The 18,444-nt window shown below is 40.9% G+C and overlaps 2 protein-coding genes across 3 annotated transcripts in view; both read right to left on the minus strand.

The window, feature by feature from the left end:
- Positions 1–18,444, minus strand: part of LOC127001212 (uncharacterized) — a 348,018-nt gene that overhangs the window by 90,229 nt on the left and 239,345 nt on the right. For both annotated transcript variants that reach the window (XM_050865441.1, XM_050865439.1), the window contains one exon: positions 11,863–11,960. The gene's annotated coding sequence lies outside the window, so the exon portion shown is untranslated. The remainder of the gene's footprint in view (positions 1–11,862; positions 11,961–18,444) is intronic.
- On the minus strand, positions 13,571–15,668 carry LOC127001070 (histidine-rich protein PFHRP-II-like). The gene is made up of 4 exons (XM_050865241.1): positions 15,665–15,668; positions 14,391–14,854; positions 14,102–14,179; positions 13,571–13,603 (listed from the first exon to the last, which is right to left on the minus strand). Exons 1-4 carry the CDS (start codon positions 15,666–15,668, stop codon positions 13,571–13,573), a joined length of 579 nt encoding a protein of 192 aa, XP_050721198.1.

Here is an 18,444-nt window from a genome sequence, read left to right on the forward strand (position 1 = left end):
GGAGACGAAATAAGGAAAACGTCTCGTGTGTTAAATTAGCAGCGTTTCTACAGTATCAGTTTTCGAAGACCGGTCATGAACAAGTACTACAAACAAAGTGATAATAATAAATAAGTAAATAAAAGATAAATAAAGGCTTACACGACGAGGATCACACAAAAACAGTAACAAAAAAGCCAGCCCTATTTCCAGTTACGGCTGATATGTGATGAACTTTTTTTTTTTTTTTTTTTACAGCAAGGCGAAAAAAACGATAACAGAAGAAGGGTCAAACTATCACCAGGGTCATGAAACTACCCAAGGAAATCACCCAAACTCTTATAAAAGCCATGTTAAATATGTGAGCCGCCTCTGCCTCTTCTCGTTTTTCTCCAGTTACTCCTCAAAAGACATCCTCCTTTTCCTTCACCTTTCTTGTCCCTTCCGATTCAACTACTTATTTTTATTTCTCCTTCTTCTCTTTCTGCCACTTCCATTAAAGGTATATTTCATTTTTCTCTCCGACATCCTCCTTCTCTTTCTCTTCTTCCTCCTCCTCCTCTCCTCCTCCTCCTTTTCAGACTCCTTACGTTTTCATGTATTTATTTTTCTTCTTCCTCTTTTTCTTCCTCCTCCTCATTCTATAACAGCTAATTTTTATCTTCCTCTCCGACATCCTCCTTCTTTTTCTTCGACTCTTTCTCTTCTTCTTCCTCCTCCTCCTCCTCCTACTCCTCCTTTTTATCAGACTTCTTCATGTATTTTTTTCTTCTTCTTTTTCTTCTTCCTCCTCATTCCATAACAGCTAATTTTCATCTTCCTCTCCGATATCCTCTCTCTCTCTCTCTCTCTCTCTCTCTCTCTCTCTCTCTCTCTCTCTCTCTCTCTCTCTCTCTCTCTCTCTCTCTCTCTCTCTCTCTCTCTCTCTCAATTCACTGTCTTCATTTTGCTTCTCCTCTTGTCTTCCTCTTCCCGTCTCTCCTCCTCTCCCTTTGATTCTTCTTCTTCTTCCTCTTCCTCCTTCTCCTCCTCCTCTAAGCCTCTACCTTCCCTCTATTCCTCCTTCATCGGTTCCTCTCTTCCCCTCAAGCCATTCCTCTATTCACACACACACACACACACACACACACACACACACACATCTCTTCCTGCTCCTCCTTTGCCCAATATTCGATCAAAGATTCACGTTAGCAATTAGTGGTTTCGTTTCTCATTATTATTTTTTTCTTTTTCTAATCGGCATCAGTTCTCTTTTTCCACATTAATAAAGACACCTATTTAATTTGGGAATCGTGTGTGTGTGTGTGTGTGTGTGTGTGTGTGTGTGTGTGTGTGTGTGTGTGTGTGTGAATAAAAGACAGATTAGGTTTTCATTTTTCTCTCCGTTTTCTTCGATTCCCGTTTTCTTTAGTCTTGATTAACTGACTCTTCCTTTCTTCCTTTCTTCTCCTTTCCCTTTTGCTTCTCCTCTTTTCCTCCTCCAACACGTCAGGACATGTTTCGTATCTTCCTCTATTTTCTTTCTTTCTTTCGTTTTCTTATTTTCCTTTTTTCCTCCCATTTTTTTCTTTCTTTCCTTTCATCTCCTTTCTCCATCTCGTATATCTCCACTCTATGTCTCCTTCTTTTCTCCTTCTCCTTCTTCTTTTCTTTCATTTTTTCTCTTGTATGATTTTTCTATTTATCTTCGTCTTCTTTTTCTCCTTCTTGCTAATTTCTTCTCTTCTTCATCTTTTCTTCTTTATGATCTTCTTCTTTGTCCTCGTCTTCCTCTTCTTCTTCTTCTTCTTTTTCTCCTGTTTCCTTCCTCTTTTCACTTTCATTATTTTCCTCTACGTCCTCGTTTTCGCCTTCTTCTTTTTCTCCTTCCTTTCTTTCCTTCATCTTTTCTCACTCATAATTTCCCTCTTCGTTTCCGTCCTTATCTTCTTCTTTTCCTTCTTCTTCTTCTTCTTCTTCATCTTTTCTCCTTCATGATCTTCCTTTTCTCTCTTGTCTTCTTTTTTTCCTTCTTCTCCTTCTCTTTCCTTCTTCTTCTCTTCTTAATGACTTTCCTCTTCATTTTCCTTCTCTTCTTTTTTCTTCGTTGTCCTCTTTCTTCTTCGTCCACGTTTTTGTCTTTTCTTCTGCTTTTTCTTTTCTTTCTTTAATCTTTTCTTCTTCGTCCCCGTCTTCGTCTTTTCTTCTCCTTGTGTTTCCTTTCATCTTTTCTCTTTGATGATTTCTCTTCGTTCCCGCCTTCTTCTTCTTCTTCTCCTTCTTCTTCTTCTTCTTCTCTTTCATTTACTATTTTCCTCCTCTTCTTCTTCTTCTATTTCTCCTTCTTCATGATTTTTCTCTTCGTTCTTCTCCTCTTCTTCTCCTCCTCCTTTTTTTTCTTCTTTTATATCATCTCTCTCTATCTCTCTCTCTCTCTCTCTCTATCTCTCTCTCTCTCCTCCTTATCATTCTTCTCCTTTTTCATCTCTCCTTCATGATCTTCCTCTTCCTCCCCGCCTTTTTCTTCTCCTCTTTCTCCTCTTTTTTTCTACTCCTTCCTTCATCTTTTCTCCTTCATGATTTTCCTCTTCGTTTCCGTCTTCGTTTTCTTCTCCTATTTTTTTTCCTCCTTCCCCTTCTTCTCTTGCTCCTTTTTTTCCCCAGCGAACGATTTCAAGACGGTTGAGCGAAGATGGAAAAGGATTTGGAGGAGAGATGTGTTTTCGAGAAGTAATGTTTTTCTGTCCTACTTCTCTTCTTACCTAACATCTGTGGGCGTTCCTGAAAGACTCCACACACACACACACACACACACACACACACACACACACGCGTTTCTTTTCCACACTTTTTAAACATTTTATTCCGTTCCTTTCCTTCATTTCCTTCTCTTATCGTCTCTTTTCCTTCTTCTGCTTCTTTATCTTTTCTTCTTCTCCTTCTTCTTCTTCTTCTTCTTCCATTTCTAACACAGCTGTATTTCTTCATCTTCTTTGCCGACATTCTTCTTTTCTGCTTCCTCCTCTTCCTCCTTCTTCCTTTTCATCTTTCTATTCTCCCTTTTGTCACTTTTATCACGTCTTTATTTCATCTTCTTTTCCGATATTCCTCCTCTTTTCATCTTCCACCTCCTCTTTCTTCTTCATCTTTCTTCCTCTTTATCTTTCTTCAATCTTCTCCTGCCACTTCTATTTCAACTTTATCTCATCTTCCTTTCCGACATCGTTCTCCTCCTCCTCCTCCTCCTCCTCCTCGTCCACGTCAATTTTTTTCCTTTCCCTCCCAAACCAACGCTAAATACGACGTTTTCTGAGAAGTTATATCGCCTCTCAATGTTCCTCCGCGGTTCTTTCCTCCCTTCCCCTCACACCCTCCCTCTTCTTTTCCTCCCTTTATTTTCTTTTCTTCATTTCCACTGCTTCTTAAATATGACGGGGGAGGGAGGGAGGGGGGGAGGGGGGTATGTCTTTCAAGTTCTTACACGCATTCTACTTTTTCTTCTTTTTCTTCTGTTTGTCATTTCTATTCCCCTTTTCTGTTCTTTTTTTTATTTTATTTCCATTTCAATCGCCTTGTTAAATATTGGGTGGTTTGCCTTTTGAAATCTTACACGCATTCTTCTTCTTCTTCTTCTTCTTGTTTGTCATTTCTATTCCCCTTTTCTGTTCTTCTTTTTTATTTTCTTCCTCCATTTCCATCGCCTTGTTAAATATTGGGTGTTGTCTTTTGAAATCTTACACGCATTCTTCTTCTTCTTCTTCTTCTTCTTCTTGTTTGTCATTTCTATTCCCCTTTTCTGTTCTTCTTTTTTATTTTCTTCTCTCCATTTCCATCGCCTTGTTAAATATTGGGTGGTTTGCCTTTCGAAATCTTACACGCATTCTTCTTCTTCTTCTTCTTCTTCTTCTTCTTCTTTGTCTTTCCTATTCCCTTTTCTGCTTTTCCTTTCTTAATTTCGTTTCTCCATTTCCATCGCCTTGTTAAATATGGGGTCTGTCTTTTGAATTCTTCCATGCACTCTGCTTCTTCCTCTTTTTTTTTTTTTCTTCTTCTTCTTCTGTTTGTCGTTTATATTCCCCTTTTCTGTTTTTTCTTTTATATTTTCTTCCTTCATTTCCATCGTCTTCTTAATTATCTGGTGTCTATCTTTTGATTTCTTCCACGCAATCCACTCTTTCTCTTCTCTTTATCATTTTTATTCCTCTTTCTGCTCTTCCTTTCTTATTTTTCTATCTCTATTTTCATCGCCTTCTTAAATATGGGGTGTTCTATCTTTCGAAATCTCCCACGCACTCTATTTTATTTCTCCTTCTTCTATGTATCACTCCTGTTCCTCCTCTACTGTTTCTTTTTCCTCTTTTATACAATCGTTCAAACCTTCCCATCTCCCCCGTTCACCCCCATCCCACCCCTCCCCATTATACGTTCTCCCCCAATCTTCCCTCCTTTAAATTGGTTCCCATCCTCCTCCCCATTCCACAGCCCCCTGACCCCTGTGACACCCCCGGAGAGAGAGAGAGAGAGAGAGAGAGAGAGAGAGAGAGAGAGAGAGAGAGAGAGAGAGAGAGAGAGACGTAGTAATGTTAGAAATTCCAACTTCATATTTTCTTTTTCTCATATTTGCAGAATCCATTCCTACAATTCAATTTCGACCTCCTCCATTTCCTCTCTCTCTCTCTCTCTCTCTCTCTCTCTCTCTCCAACACACACACACACACACTTACTCTCCTTTTCTCGTATCTATCTCTTTTTTTTTCTTTTTCATATCTGACATCTAAAACATTTCTTATTTTTTCTCTGTCCTGACGATTTCCTTTTCTTTCTTTCTCTTTCTTTAGTTCCTCTTAAAATCTCTTAATTCTTCGTTCGTTTTCTGTGCCTCTCCTTCACTCACTCACTCCTTCCCATTTTGTCGAGTGCAGGAATTTATGAGAACTGAGAGAGTCTACCCTGAGAAAGTTATGGAAGAAAACGGAGAGGGGAGAGACGACGCGAGAGAACGGAGGTAGGGATGGAGAAGACAATAGGAAGAAAACGGAGAGAGGGGAGAAGACACGAGAAACCTGAGGGATAGACGGAGAAGAAAACAGGAAGACAAAGAAAATGTGGATAGTTGGTGAAGAAAATAGGAAGAAAACGGAGAGAGGGGAGAAGACACGAGAAAACGCAGGAAGGGATGGAGAAGAAAACAGGAAGACTAAAGTAAATATCATCTGCAGAAACTGGGAAATAAATATGTAGAGAATGATAGAGGAAAAAAAAAGGAAGAAGGGAGAGGAAAATAGAAAAGAAGAGATGGAATAATTAAGAGGAAGAAGAGAAGATAGAAGAACATCGATCGAGTTATTTGAAAAAGGATTGAAGTTAGAGAAAATGTAAAGGAAACCGACGGAGAGGAAATAAGAGGAAAATAGGAAAGAGGAAAAAAAGCCAAAAGAAGAAATGGAACAATTAAAATGAGGAAGAAGAGCACTGGACATCGAGTCATTTATAAAAGGACTGAAGTTAGATAAAAGAGAAAGGAAAACGAGGGATCGAAAGGAAATAAGAGGAAAAGAGTGAAGAGGAAAAAAGGGAAAAGAAAAGAAGGAAAAAGAGGAAGAAGAGCAATATTGGACGTGGAAAAGTTGTAAAAGGATTGAAGTTAGAGAAAAAAAGGGAAGGAAAACGAGGGAGTGAATAAATAGAGGAAAAGAGGAAAGAGGGGAAATTAAGAAGGGAAAAGAAGACATGGAATAAAAGGAAGAAAAGCAACTGGACATCGAGGTAAGCACTTGTGAAAAGATTAAAATTAGAGAATATAGGGAAAGGAAAACGAGGAAGAGGATATATAAGAAAAGGAAGCAAAGGAACAAGAAAGGAAAAGAATAGATGGAATAAAAGGAAGAAGAAGGGAATGGAGGAGGAAAGGTGAAGAGGGCGAGTGAAGGAAACACCAAATAGAAGAAGAAAGGAGATATGAAGAGAGTGTGAGGAGAAAAACCAATATCTTATAAATGAGCTTTCGGAGAGTGACGCAAGGGAGGGTTTGGGAGAGAGAAAGGAAAGTAAACAAAAAAAAACAAAGGGATGAGAAAGAAAATAAGGGAGGAAATAGTGAAAACAGAGAAAGGTTTGGGAGAGTAAAGGAAGGGAAAATAAAAGATGAGGGAAAAAAAGGAAAAGGTTTGGGAGAGAGAAAGGAAAGTAAACGCAAACAAAACAAAGGGATGAGAAAGAAAATAAGGGAGGAAATAGTGAAAACAGAGAAAGGTTTGGGAGAGTAAAGGAAGGGAAAATAAAAGATGAGGGAAAAAAAGGAAAAGGTTTGGGAGAGAAAAGAGTAAGGAAACGAAAAAAACAAAGGGATGAGAAAGAAAATAAGGGATGAAATAGTGAAAACAGAGAAAGGTTTGGGAGAGTAAAGGAAGGGAAAATGAAAGATGAGGGAAAAAAAGGAAAAGGTTTGGGAGAGAGAAAGGAAAGGAAACGAAAAAAACAAAGGGATGAGAAAGAAAATAAGGGAGGAAATAGTGAAAACAGAGAAAGGTTTGGGAGAGTAAAGGAAGGGAAAATGAAAGATGAGGGAAAAAAAGGAAAAGGTTTGGGAGAGAGAAAGGAAATGAAACGAAAAGGAATAGAGGGAGGGGAAGAAAATAAAGAAGGAAATAATAAGAGAAAAGTTTAGGAAAAAGAAAGACAGGAAACGAAAGAAAAAATGTATGAGAAGAAATTAAAGAAGGAAAGGTTTGGGAAAGAGAGAGGAAAGGAAACGAAAAAAATAGATTAAATGAAAAAAGAAGGAAATAATAAGAGAAAAGTTTGGGAGAGAGAAAGGAAGGAAATGAAAGGAAAAATAAAAAGGTGTGAGAAGAAATTAAAGAAGGAAAGGTTTGTGAAAGAAAAAGAAAGGAATTGAAAAAGAAAAAAGAAAGGATGGGAAGAAAATAAGAAAGGAAACAATGAAACAGAGAAAGGAAAGGAAACGAAAAAGAAGAAAGTTGAGAAAAAATTAAAGTAGGAAAGGTTTGGGAAAGAGAGGAAAGGAAACCCAAAAAACAAAGGGATGAGGAGAAAATAAAGAAGGAAATCAGCGAAAAGTTTGGGAAAGAGAAAGGAAGGAAAAAAAAATGTATGAAAAGAAATTAAAGAAGGAAAGGTTTGGGAAAGAGAGAGGAAAAGAAACGTAAAAAAATAGAATGGGATGAGAAGGAAATGAAGGAAACAATGAAACAAAGAAAGGAGAAGAAAAAGAAAAGAGAAAGAAACGAGAAGGAATTAATGAAGGAAAGGTTTGGGAAAAAGAGGAAAAGAAACGTAAAAAAATAGAATGGGATGAGAAGAAAATGAAGAAGGAAACAATGAAACAGAGAAAGGAAAAGAAAAAGAATAGAGAAAGAAACGAGAAGAAATTAATGAAGGAAAGGTTTGGGAAAGAAAAAGGAAAGGAATTGAAAAAAATAGAGCGATGAGAAAGAAAATGAAGAAGGAAACAATGAAACAGAGAAAGGAAACGAAAAAGAATAGAGAAAGAAATGAGAAGAAATTAATGAAGGAAAGGTTTGGGAAAGAAAAAGGAAAGGAATTGAAAAAAATAGAGCGATGAGAAAGAAAATGAAGGAAACAATTAAACAAAGAAAGGAAAAGAAAAAGAATAGAGAAAGAAATGAGAAGAAATTAATGAAGGAAAGGTTTGGGAAAGAAAAAGGAAAGGAATTGAAAAAAACAGAGGGATGAAAAAGAAAATGAAGAAGGAAACAATGAAACAAAGAAAGGAAAAGAAAAAGAATAGAGAAAGAAATGAGAAGAAATTAATGAAGGAAAGGTTTGGGAAAGAAAAAAGAAAGGAAATGAAAAAAACAGAGGGATGAAAAAGAAAATGAAGAAGGAAACAATGAAACAAGGAGAGATTTGGGAAAGGGAAAGGATGAAGAGGAAACGAAAAAAAAAAGGAAGAAGAAAATAAAAGTGTGCTGAAAAAAAATATATAGTGAAAAAAGAATGAAAAGAGAGCTAAAGAAAAGAGGGACGAAAGAAAAGGAAGTAGGAAAAGACGCGCCGAGGGAAGAAAATTTACAACGACGTCTCCCCTTCCACACTCCTCTCCCGTTTTCTTTGATTTCGCCTTTTCCAAGAGCCATTTTTCTCTCAAACATTTCGACGCCCAAGCTCACATATTTGACACTGTTTTCGTAGGAGTTTGGGTCATCTCCAGGAGTAGTTGAATGACCCTGGTGGTAGTCTGACCCTTCTTCTGTACCATGAACCTAAGAAAACGACCATTAGAACAAGAATTAACTGCTTTTTAGTCTTTGGAAATAGGTGATGTGAGGCGACCCAGGCGAGACCGTCTTTTCATAGTTCCTGCCTCTCTTCTCTTTTCCCTTATTTTCGGCGTCTTTTCACAGTTCCTGCCTCTCTTTTCCCTTCTTTTCAGCGTCTTTTCACAGTTCCAGGTTCTCTTCTCTTTTCCCTTCTTTTCAGTGTCTTTTCACAGTTCCTGGATCTCTTCTCTTTTCCCTTCTTTTCAGCGTCTTTTCATAGTTCCTGCCTCTCTTCTCTTTTCCCTTCTTTTCAGCGTCTTTTCACATTTCCTGACTCTCTTCTCTTTTCCCTTCTTTTCAGCGTCTTTTCACAGTTCCTGCCTCTCTTCTCTTTTCCCTTCTTTTCGGCGGCTTTTCACAGTTCCTGCCTCTCTTCTCTTTTCCCTTCTTTTCAGCGTCTTTTCATAGTTCCTGCCTCTCTTCTCTTTTCCCTTCTTTTCAGCGTCTTTTCACAGTTCCTGCCTCTCTTCTCTTTTCCCTTCTTTTCGGCGGCTTTTCACAGTTCCTGCCTCTCTTCTCTTTTCCCTTCTTTTCAGTGTCTTTCATAGTTCCTGCCTCTTCTCTTTTCCCTTCTTTTCAGTGTCTTTTCATAGTTCCTGCCTCTCTTCTCTTTTCCCTTCTTTCAGCGTCTTTTCATAGTTCCTGCCTCTCTTCTCTTTTCCCTTCTTTTCAGTGTCTTTCATAGTTCCTGCCTCTTCTCTTTTCCCTTCTTTTCAGTGTCTTTTCATAGTTCCTGCCTCTCTCTCTTTTCCCTTCTTTTCAGCGTCTTTTCATAGTTCCTGCCTCTCTTCTCTTTTCCCTTCTTTTCAGCGTCTTTTCATAGTTCCTGCCTCTCTTCTCTTTTCCCTTCTTTTCAGCGTCTTTTCATAGTTCCTGCCTCTCTTCTCTTTTCCCTTCTTTTCAGCGTCTTTTCATAGTTCCTGCCTCTCTTCTCTTTCCTTCTTTTCAGCGTCTTTTCATAGTTCCTGCCTCTTCTCTTTTCCCTTCTTTTCAGCGTCTTTTCATAGTTCCTGCCTTCTTCTCTTTCCCTTCTTTTCAGTTCCTGGTTCTCTTCTTTCCCTTCTTTTCACAGTTCCTGCCTCTCTTCTCTTTTCCCTTCTTTTCAGCGTCTTTTCATAGTTCCTGGTTCTCTTCTCTTTTCCCTTCTTTTCAGCGTCTTTTCATAGTTCCTGCCTCTCTTCTCTTTTCCCTTCTTTTCAGCGTCTTTTCATAGTTCCTGGTTCTCTTCTCTTTTCCCTTCTTTTCAGTGTCTTTTCATAGTTCCTGGTTCTCTTCTCTTTTCCCTTCTTTTCAGTGTCTTTTCATAGTTCCTGGTTCTCTTCTCTTTTCCCTTCTTTTCAGCGTCTTTTCATAGTTCCTGCCTCTCTTCTCTTTTCCCTTCTTTTCAGTGTCTTTTCATAGTTCCTGCCTCTCTTCTCTTTTCCCTTCTTTTCAGCGTCTTTTCATAGTTCCTGGTTCTCTTCTCTTTTCCCTTCTTTTCAGCGTCTTTTCATAGTTCCTGGTTCTCTTCTCTTTTCCCTTCTTTTCAGCGTCTTTTCATAGTTCCTGGTTCTCTTCTCTTTTCCCTTCTTTTCAGTGTCTTTTCATAGTTCCTGGTTCTCTTCTCTTTTCCCTTCTTTTCACAGTTCCTGGCTCTCTTCTCTTTCCCCTTCTTTTCAGTGTCTTTTCATAGTTCCTGGTTCTCTTCTCTTTTCCCTTCTTTTCATAGTTCCTGCCTCTCTTCTCTTTCCCCTTCTTTTCAGTGTCTTTTCATAGTTCCTGGTTCTCTTCTCTTTTCCCTTCTTTTCATAGTTCCTGCCTCTCTTCTCTTTTCCCTTCTTTTCAGTGTCTTTTCACAGTTCCTGGTTCTCTTCTCTTTCCCCTTCTTTTCAGTGTCTTTTCATAGTTCCTGGTTCTCTTCTCTTTTCCCTTCTTTTCATAGTTCCTGCCTCTCTTCTCTTTCCCCTTCTTTTCATAGTTCCTGCCTCTCTTCTCTTTTCCCTTCTTTTCATAGTTCCTGCCTCTCTTCTCTTTTCCCTTCTTTTCATAGTTCCTGCCTCTCTTCTCTTTTCCCTTCTTTTCATAGTTCCTGCCTCTCTTCTCTTTTCCCTTCTTTTCAGTGTCTTTTCATAGTTCCTGGCTCTCTTCTCTTTTCCCTTCTTTTCAGTGTCTTTTCATAGTTCCTGGTTCTCTTCTCTTTTCCCTTCTTTTCAGTGTCTTTTCATAGTTCCTGCCTCTCTTCTCTTTTCCCTTCTTTTCAGCGTCTTTTCACAGTTCCTGGTTCTCTTCTCTTTTCCCTTCTTTTCAGCGTCTTTTCACAGTTCCTGCCTCTCTTCTCTTTTCCCTTCTTTTCAGCGTCTTTTCACAGTTCCTGGTTCTCTTCTCTTTTCCCTTCTTTTCAGTGTCTTTTCACAGTTCCTGGCTCTCTTCTCTTTTCCCTTCTTTTCAGCGTCTTTTCACAGTTCCTGCCTCTCTTCTCTTTTCCCTTCTTTTCAGCGTCTTTTCACAGTTCCTGCCTCTCTTATCTTTTCCTTCTTTTCACAGTTCCTGCCTCTCTTCTCTTTTCCCTTCTTTTCAGTGTCTTTCACAGTTCCTGCCTCTCTTCTCTTTTCCTTCTTTTCAGTGTCTTTCACAGTTCCTGCCTCTCTTCTCTTTTCCCTTCTTTTCAGCGTCTTTTCACAGTTCCTGGGTCTCTTCTCTTTTCACTTCTTTTCCGGGTCTTTTCAAAGTTCCTGGATCTCTTCTCTTTTCCCTTCATTTCATAGTTCCTGCCTCTCTTCTCTTTCCTTCTTTTCAGTGTCTTTTCATAGTTCCTGCCTCTCTTCTCTTTTCCCTTCTTTTCAGCGTCTTTTCACAGTTCCTGCCTCTCTTATCTTTTCCCTTCTTTTCGGCGGCTTTTCACAGTTCCTGCCTCTCTTCTCTTTTCCCTTCTTTTCGGCGTCTTTTCATAGTTCCTGCCTCTCTTCTCCTTTCCCTTCTTTTCCTCTCTTTTCCTTCTAAAACAACGCAATACATGTTTCTTACCTTCTGTGCCGTTTAAATAGACAAAATAAAACTCTTGGAGACGATAAACAAAGATTTGCGTGAAAGAACGAAGAGGAGGGAAAGGAGAAAAGGAGGAAGAGGAGGAAGATGAGCAGAAGGAGAAGCGGGAATAGACGAAATAGTGAAGAAGTCTCCTGTGTCATATTATAAGAGTTTCTACAGTATCAATTTATCGAAGACCAATCATAAACAAGTATTGAAAAAAAAAAATGTAGAAGACCGCTCATGGCTGGTGTCTTCAACGAAAACTTGGTGAGTGTGTGTGTGTGTGTGTGTGTGTGTGTGTGTGTGTGTGTGTGTGTGTGTGTGTGTTTGGGGCTAAGTCGGCTCAATTAAGTGAAATCCATTGAGCTCCTGAAATGGCGTGTGTGTGTGTGTGTGTGTGTGTGTGTGTGTGTGTGTGTGTGTGTGTGTGTGTGTGTGTGTGTGTGTGTGTGTGTGTGTGTGTGTGTGTACAGCTCGGTTTTCACGTAAGTAACTCTGCAACACGGGAACAATGATTCACCTGCGGGTCTCGAACTCGGGCATGCAAACTACATCCACTTCTACCTGTGTACCTGTGTGAACTTTGTCTTACCTTCAGGAGTCGCGACCCTCACCGGCAGGAGGTCACCGCGCGTTGCCAGGCCACGGAGACGCCACTTTGAGTATTCTCGTCACCGGCTGAACCTGCACCTGAAAGGGAGATAAGACAGAAAGATAATCTAAATACTTGAGGCATGAGGCGCGACAGGAAAGACGAACTGAAGAGGAAATGGTTAAAAACGAACTGAATGATGAAGAAGGAAGAAAGCGAGGGTGTACTGAGGCGAGCTTATTCAGGACTAGTTTCGCTTTCGGACGTACTTAAGGCTCGAGGCACGACGGGAAAGACGAACTGAAGAGGAAATGGTTAAAAATGAAGTGAATGATGAAGAAGAAAGGAAGGAAACAAGGGTGTACTGAGGTGAGTTTAAGCCCGCCTAGTTTCACTTTCGGACATACTTAAGGCTCGAGGCACGACAGGAAAGACGAACTGAGGAGGAAATGGTTAAAAATGAACTGAATGATGAAGAAGGAAGGAAGGAAGCGAGGGTGCATTGAGGTGAGCTTATTCAGGACTAGTTTCGCTTTCGGACATACTTAAGACTCGAGGCACGACAGAAAACACGAACTGAGGAGGAAATGGTTAAAAATGAACTGAATGATGAAGGAAGGAGGGAAATAAAGGTGTACTGAGGTGAGCTTATTCAGGACTAGTTTCGCTTTCGACGTACTTAAGGCTCGAGGCGCGACAGAAAAGACGAACTGAAGAGGAAATGGTTAAAAATGAACTGAATGATGAAGGAGGCGGAAGGAAACGAGGGTGTATTGAGGTGAGCTTATTCAGGACTAGCTTCGCTTTGGCTTCTTCACCCGACCTCTCGAAAATATCCTAAAATAACTGGTTGATGTCAAATGCGAGCTGACATGACGATGATACATTTTATAACAAGGAAGGCCGCTCAAGGACAAAAAATAAAAACAATGATAAAAAAAGCCCTCTAGACGCTGCTCAAAAAAAAAAGAACAAAGAACAAGAGGTTAAAAGAGAGGTCAATTTCGGGTGGAGAGGGAGAGTAAAAACAGAATGAAGGGACGACAGAGGCAGGACAACATGTAATGGAGAGATAATTACCGTGTTAAGAAAATGTTAAGAGAAAGGAGAAGACAAAAAAAAAGAAGAACACTGAAGATGAAATGAAGGAAAGGAAAGGAAATAGTAAATAAGTTGAAATCGTAGGCAGGAGGAAATACAGACGAAGGAGGGTTGTTGTAGAGTTTACCAGGGGAAGGAATAAAGGACTGAAGATGCTAACATACTTCTTAAAAAGGGATTCACAGGGTACGTTAATGAACACTGTGACGGTAAACTAAACTGTAAATATATGTGACACTAAGTAGCGGGCTTTTTTTTAAGTAGCGGGCTTTTTTTTTAATAGATTTCTTTAAGCCCTTGAACTGTATACTTTGCTGTAAAAAAAGTGAGCTCTGTGAAGGTCAAAAAGCGTTGTGTTACGAGAATGCAAGAGGAGAGGAAGACGATGAAGAAAATGTAAACTAAACTCTAGATTCATGTGACATTGATACATATTTCCTAAAGGGCGTCACAGCTAGAGCACAATGGTCTGATAACTGTGAACTCTGTAAAGGGCAAAAAGCGTTGTGTTAGGAGAATGCAAGAAGAGAGGAAGGCGATGAAGAAAATGTAAACAAAACTATAGATTCATGTGACGTTGCTACATGTTTCCTAAAGGGCGTCACAGCTAGGGCGCATACTGGTCTGATAACTGTGAACTCTGTAAAGGTAAAAATAGCGTTGTGTTAGGAGAATGCAAGAGGAGAGGAAGACGATGAAGAAAATGTAAACTAAACTATAGATTCATGTGACACTGATACATGTTTCCTAAAGGGCGTCACAGCTAGGGCGCATACTGGTCTGAGGAGAATGCAAGAGAAGAGGAAGGCGATGGAGAAAATGTCAGACGGCGAGACGGTGTGAAGATGTCTTTCCTGGATTGGTTTATTTATACATGACACAAGACCGTCTGCCGTCAAGGTAACGTGTGTGATGCGCGGGGTGGTGACTGTCGACGAGGAGGAAGAGAGTGTGAAAGGAAAAGGAGGAGGAGGAGAAGGAGGAGGAGGAGGAGGGGGAGGTGGTGGCGACGAAAGCTCAAGTTATCGCTCATCTACCAGTTAGTTATAAGGTTCATTTTGCTTTATAATTAATGCTTTATCTGATCGCCTTATATTCCTATTACTTCAATCAAGTAAGTTTTTTTTTTCCATGTTACAATAAATGTTTTGGTGGTGGGGGTGAAGGTGGCCACGCTCTGAGGCCATGCGGGGCGAGGCTTGGGCAGGCTCTGAGGCTGACGAAGAATGTGCTTGGCAGAATGTATGTCTAATAGTGTGGCATCTTGACATGAGTCAGAGGAAGAAGGTATTTTTTTCAAGTTCAGTAGGAGGAAGGTATTTTTTGTAGTTCAGCGGCAACAGGAAGGTATTTTTTGAGGAGAGGCTTCGGCGGAGCGTGCCTTCTGCACCACGGCGCCAACAGGCCATGGGCGAGGGGTGAGTCACCCGCGAGGTGGCGGCGTGGGCGGTAGCGGCGGCGGCGTGGGCGGCAGCGGTGGAGGCGTGGGCGGCAGCGGCGGCGGCGTGGGCGGCAGCGGTGGCGGCGTGGGCGGCAGCGGTGGCGGCAGCGGTGGCAGCGTGGGCGGCAGCGTGGGCGGCAGCGGTGGCGGCGTGGGCGGCAGCGTGGGCGGCAGCGGTGGCGGCGTGGGCGGCAGCGTGGGCGGCAGCGGTGGAGGCGTGGGCGGCAGCGGTGGAGGCGTGGGCGGCAGCGGTGGCGGCGTGGGCGGCAGCGGTGGAGGCGTGGGCGGCAGCGGTGGAGGCGTGGGCGGCAGCGTGGGCGGCAGCGGTGGAGGCGTGGGCGGCAGCGGTGGAGGCGTGGGCGGCAGCGGTGGCGGCGTGGGCGGCAGCGTGGGCGGCAGCGGTGGAGGCGTGGGCGGCAGCGGTGGCGGCGTGGGCGGCAGCGGTGGCGGCTTATTATAATTTAACGAAAATGATTCAAATCATTTAATTTTATGCGTTTTTATTCAGAACAAAAAACATTATTAAAATCTGAGTGATTTTTTTACTAATAAGCTCAAAATTTCTTATTGCTTTGAAATGATTAAACAGCTACATAATGTAAAAACTTAATTTCATTCACTGGGATGTAATATAATATTCATTATTCTATATAAAAAGCTTGTGAGTTTTGTCTGTAATGATTCAGCTGCAGGCACATATATGTAACACAAAGTTCATTACCTTTAGGCACCTTTTCAAGAAAGGCTGTTCTTTGTAGTTTTCATAAATATGTAGCACCTACGTGGGAGATGTATTCACGTTTTTATATCGTTTAGTTTCAGGAGTTGTATCGTGATCGATAGAGTAAGGACAATCACAGTGTTGTTGAAATAAAAATAAATCTGATCATTTTTTTTCAACCCTGAGGAGCATTTTTTTTTTTTTTTTTTTTGTATATACATTTCCTGCCCTCTGCGAGTGTCTCCAGCAGCTCGTCTCCCTCCCGCCGGCCTGTGGACTGTCACGCGGTGCGTCGGGAGGCCGCGGCGCAAAGCTGAATTTGCACATTTAGAATTTTTGATATATTCGCATTATTTATTTCGTGGGGCGGCATTTTTGGAGGTGAAGTGTTCTTCTTTAACCTTTGGGATTTTTTTTTATATCATAAAGAAAACATGAGATGGCGCAGTATGATTGATGTTTTTTATTTACATTTTTACAAGATTTTGGCATTGCTTTGCACGGCGATGTATGATCTTTTTTTCTCTTTATAATTTTACACATTTTTGGATACTTGTTTTCCGGGGCGATGTTCGAGTCAGCAACCAACACCCAACACACCCACACACTCACACACACAACCCACCAGCCCACACCCGTCCATACCCAAACCCACACCAACACCCAACACACACACACACACACAACCCACAAGCCCACACCCACCCATACCCAAACCCACACCAACACCCAACACACTCACACACACAACCCACCAGCCCACACCCACCCATACCCAAACCCACACCAACACCCAACACACCCACACACTCACACACACAACCCACCCACCCACACCCACACACACGAGGGTAATTTAAGAGCAGTTAAGTTATATGATTACCATTTTAAAACTTTTCATTTCCTACCGCACGCCCAAGGAACCGGGATGGAGGGAGGGGATTGAGGGGGGTTGGTGGGAGTCCTGCACGCATCCCTTCCCGCCCCTCCCTCCTCCTCCTCCTCTCCCTCCCTTCATCCCTAATCCTTTACCTTGCAGCGTGATGAGAATTTAAAGAAAGGAGGCGAGGAGAGAATAATAAGATCCAGCTGATGAATAATGAAATGAGAAAAGTTATGGAGAAAAAATTAAAAGAAGACATGAAGGATAGCGATGATAGATAGATAGAGACATAGAAATAGACACATAGATATAGATGGATAGATAGAGATAGATGGATAGAAAGTGAGAGAAAAGTTATAGGGAGCAAATTGAAAGAAGACATAACGGATTGCGATGATAAGATAGATAGATAGATAGATAGATAGATAGATAGAAAAAAAAACAGATTACTCTCGTTCAGTTAAGAAAGAAAACAAACAATCAAACAAACAAAAAACAAAAACAAAGGGCTGAGAAGAAATTAAAGAAGGAAAAGTTTGGGAAATGAAAAAAAGGAAAGGATACGAAAAAGAAAGAAAAGGATGAAAATGAAATAAAGAAGGAAACCATAACAGAGAAGGACTTGGAAGAGAGAAAGGAGAGGAAACGAAAAAACATTAAAAGGGATGAGAGATAAAATAAAGGAAACAGTAAAACAGAGATATATTTGGGAAAGAGAAAGGAAACGAAACGAGGAAATAAAAATAGAAAGGGATAAGAAGAAAATGAAAAAAAATCAATAAAACAAAGAAAAATGATTGAAAGGAAAACAAAACTAGAGCAATCAATAAAAGATAGGATATACTTGCTTGTGTGTGGCGGAAAATTTGAATAGACTGAAAACGAAAGAGGAAAAAGAGGAGAAAAGAAAGGAAAAGTTAAGAAAATATATCACTCGTATGGAAGAGATGATTTTTTTTTCTGTTTCATATTTTCTTTCCTTTTTTGATGTTCATTTGTATGCTTGCTTGTTTTTTCCTCTTTTTCTGTTCCTTCTTCTTCCTTCTCTTCCATATTATTTCGGTCTATTTTGAGGTATTTATTTATGTTCCACCTCCTCCTCCTCCTCCTCCTCCTCAGTTTATTTTCGTCTTTTTTTTGGAAGAGATATAGGAAGAGGAGGGCAGATGCAGAAATCGGGTTAAACTATCACTAGGATCACAAAACAGTCCATGTAAATCCAAGCAACTTTTACGAGAGGCATTTCAACAACAACACAACAACAACAACAGCGACAAAAGCCCACTGGACGCCACTGCTCCTATAACAGAAAATAAGAATAAAAAAGACTTATCATACTTAAGTTTATATTTGCATTTCTTTAGTTTTTTTCTGGACGAATATTCCGTTTCTTTCAATACCCTTCACATTGACTATTTCTCCACCCATATCAATCCTCTCTGTACCTGGAAATCACAAGGAAGAGGCAGAGAGAGAAGAGAAGGGAAGGGAAGCAAGGAAAAGGAAGGGGAAGAGAAAGATTAAGAATGGAAAAGTTGGAGAGTTTCGTTTAGTCGGCGCAACATCTGTGGTCATATGCCGGAGAGAGACGGAAGGGGAAGGAATTATAGGAGAAGGAAACAGACCCCAGGAGACGGGACACAACCCCCGATTAATACCTGGTACCCATTCACTGCTGGGTGGTATGGACAGGGGCGTAGGGTATCGGAAAAGCCGCCCAAATTTTTCCACCCCGCCCGGATTAAGAATGGAATAAAGATAATAAAAACAACAATAAACAGCTCATCACTCGGAATAATTAGAGCATCATCTTATCCAATCAATTAGAATTCATCAGCGGACCCAACTTTTCAAGCCACGGGCAAGACGAGCGGCCGGGTAATGCGGGAGCCACTAATAAAGGTGAACAGGTGAAGCAATTAGGGTCTCAGGTGAATTCGCCCAGACGAGAATTAATTATAACTTGAGGGATTCATGGAATTCTGGGCTGCCGAATGTCATGTTGATGGAAACTTGGGAGAGAAAGAATGAGAGAGGGGAGGGGGAGGGTGGGGAGGTGGAGGTGGAAGAGGAGAAGGAGGAGGAGGAGGAAGAAAAAAAGAAGAGGAAGAGGAAGTAGAGGAAGAAGAAGAAAAAGGAGAAGAAAAAGAAGTAGATGAAGAAGACGAAGAGGAAACGGAAGAGGTGGAGAAGGAAAAAGAAAAAGAAGAGGAGGAGGAAGAAGAAAAATAATAAGAAGAAAAAATAATAAGAAGAAAAATAATAATAATAATAATAATAAAATAAGAAGAGAAAGAGGAGGAGGAGGAAAAAAAAGAAATGAAAGAAGAAGAAGAGGAGGAGGAGGAGGAGGAGGAGGAGGAGGAGGAGGAGGAGGAGGAGGAGCAAAAGGAGGAGGGCAACGGTTCACCCTCCCCCCCCCACCCTTATCATCGC

The sequence above is a fragment of the Eriocheir sinensis genome, chromosome 20 (assembly GCF_024679095.1).
Source record: "Eriocheir sinensis breed Jianghai 21 chromosome 20, ASM2467909v1, whole genome shotgun sequence".
NCBI lineage: Eukaryota > Metazoa > Arthropoda > Malacostraca > Decapoda > Varunidae > Eriocheir > Eriocheir sinensis.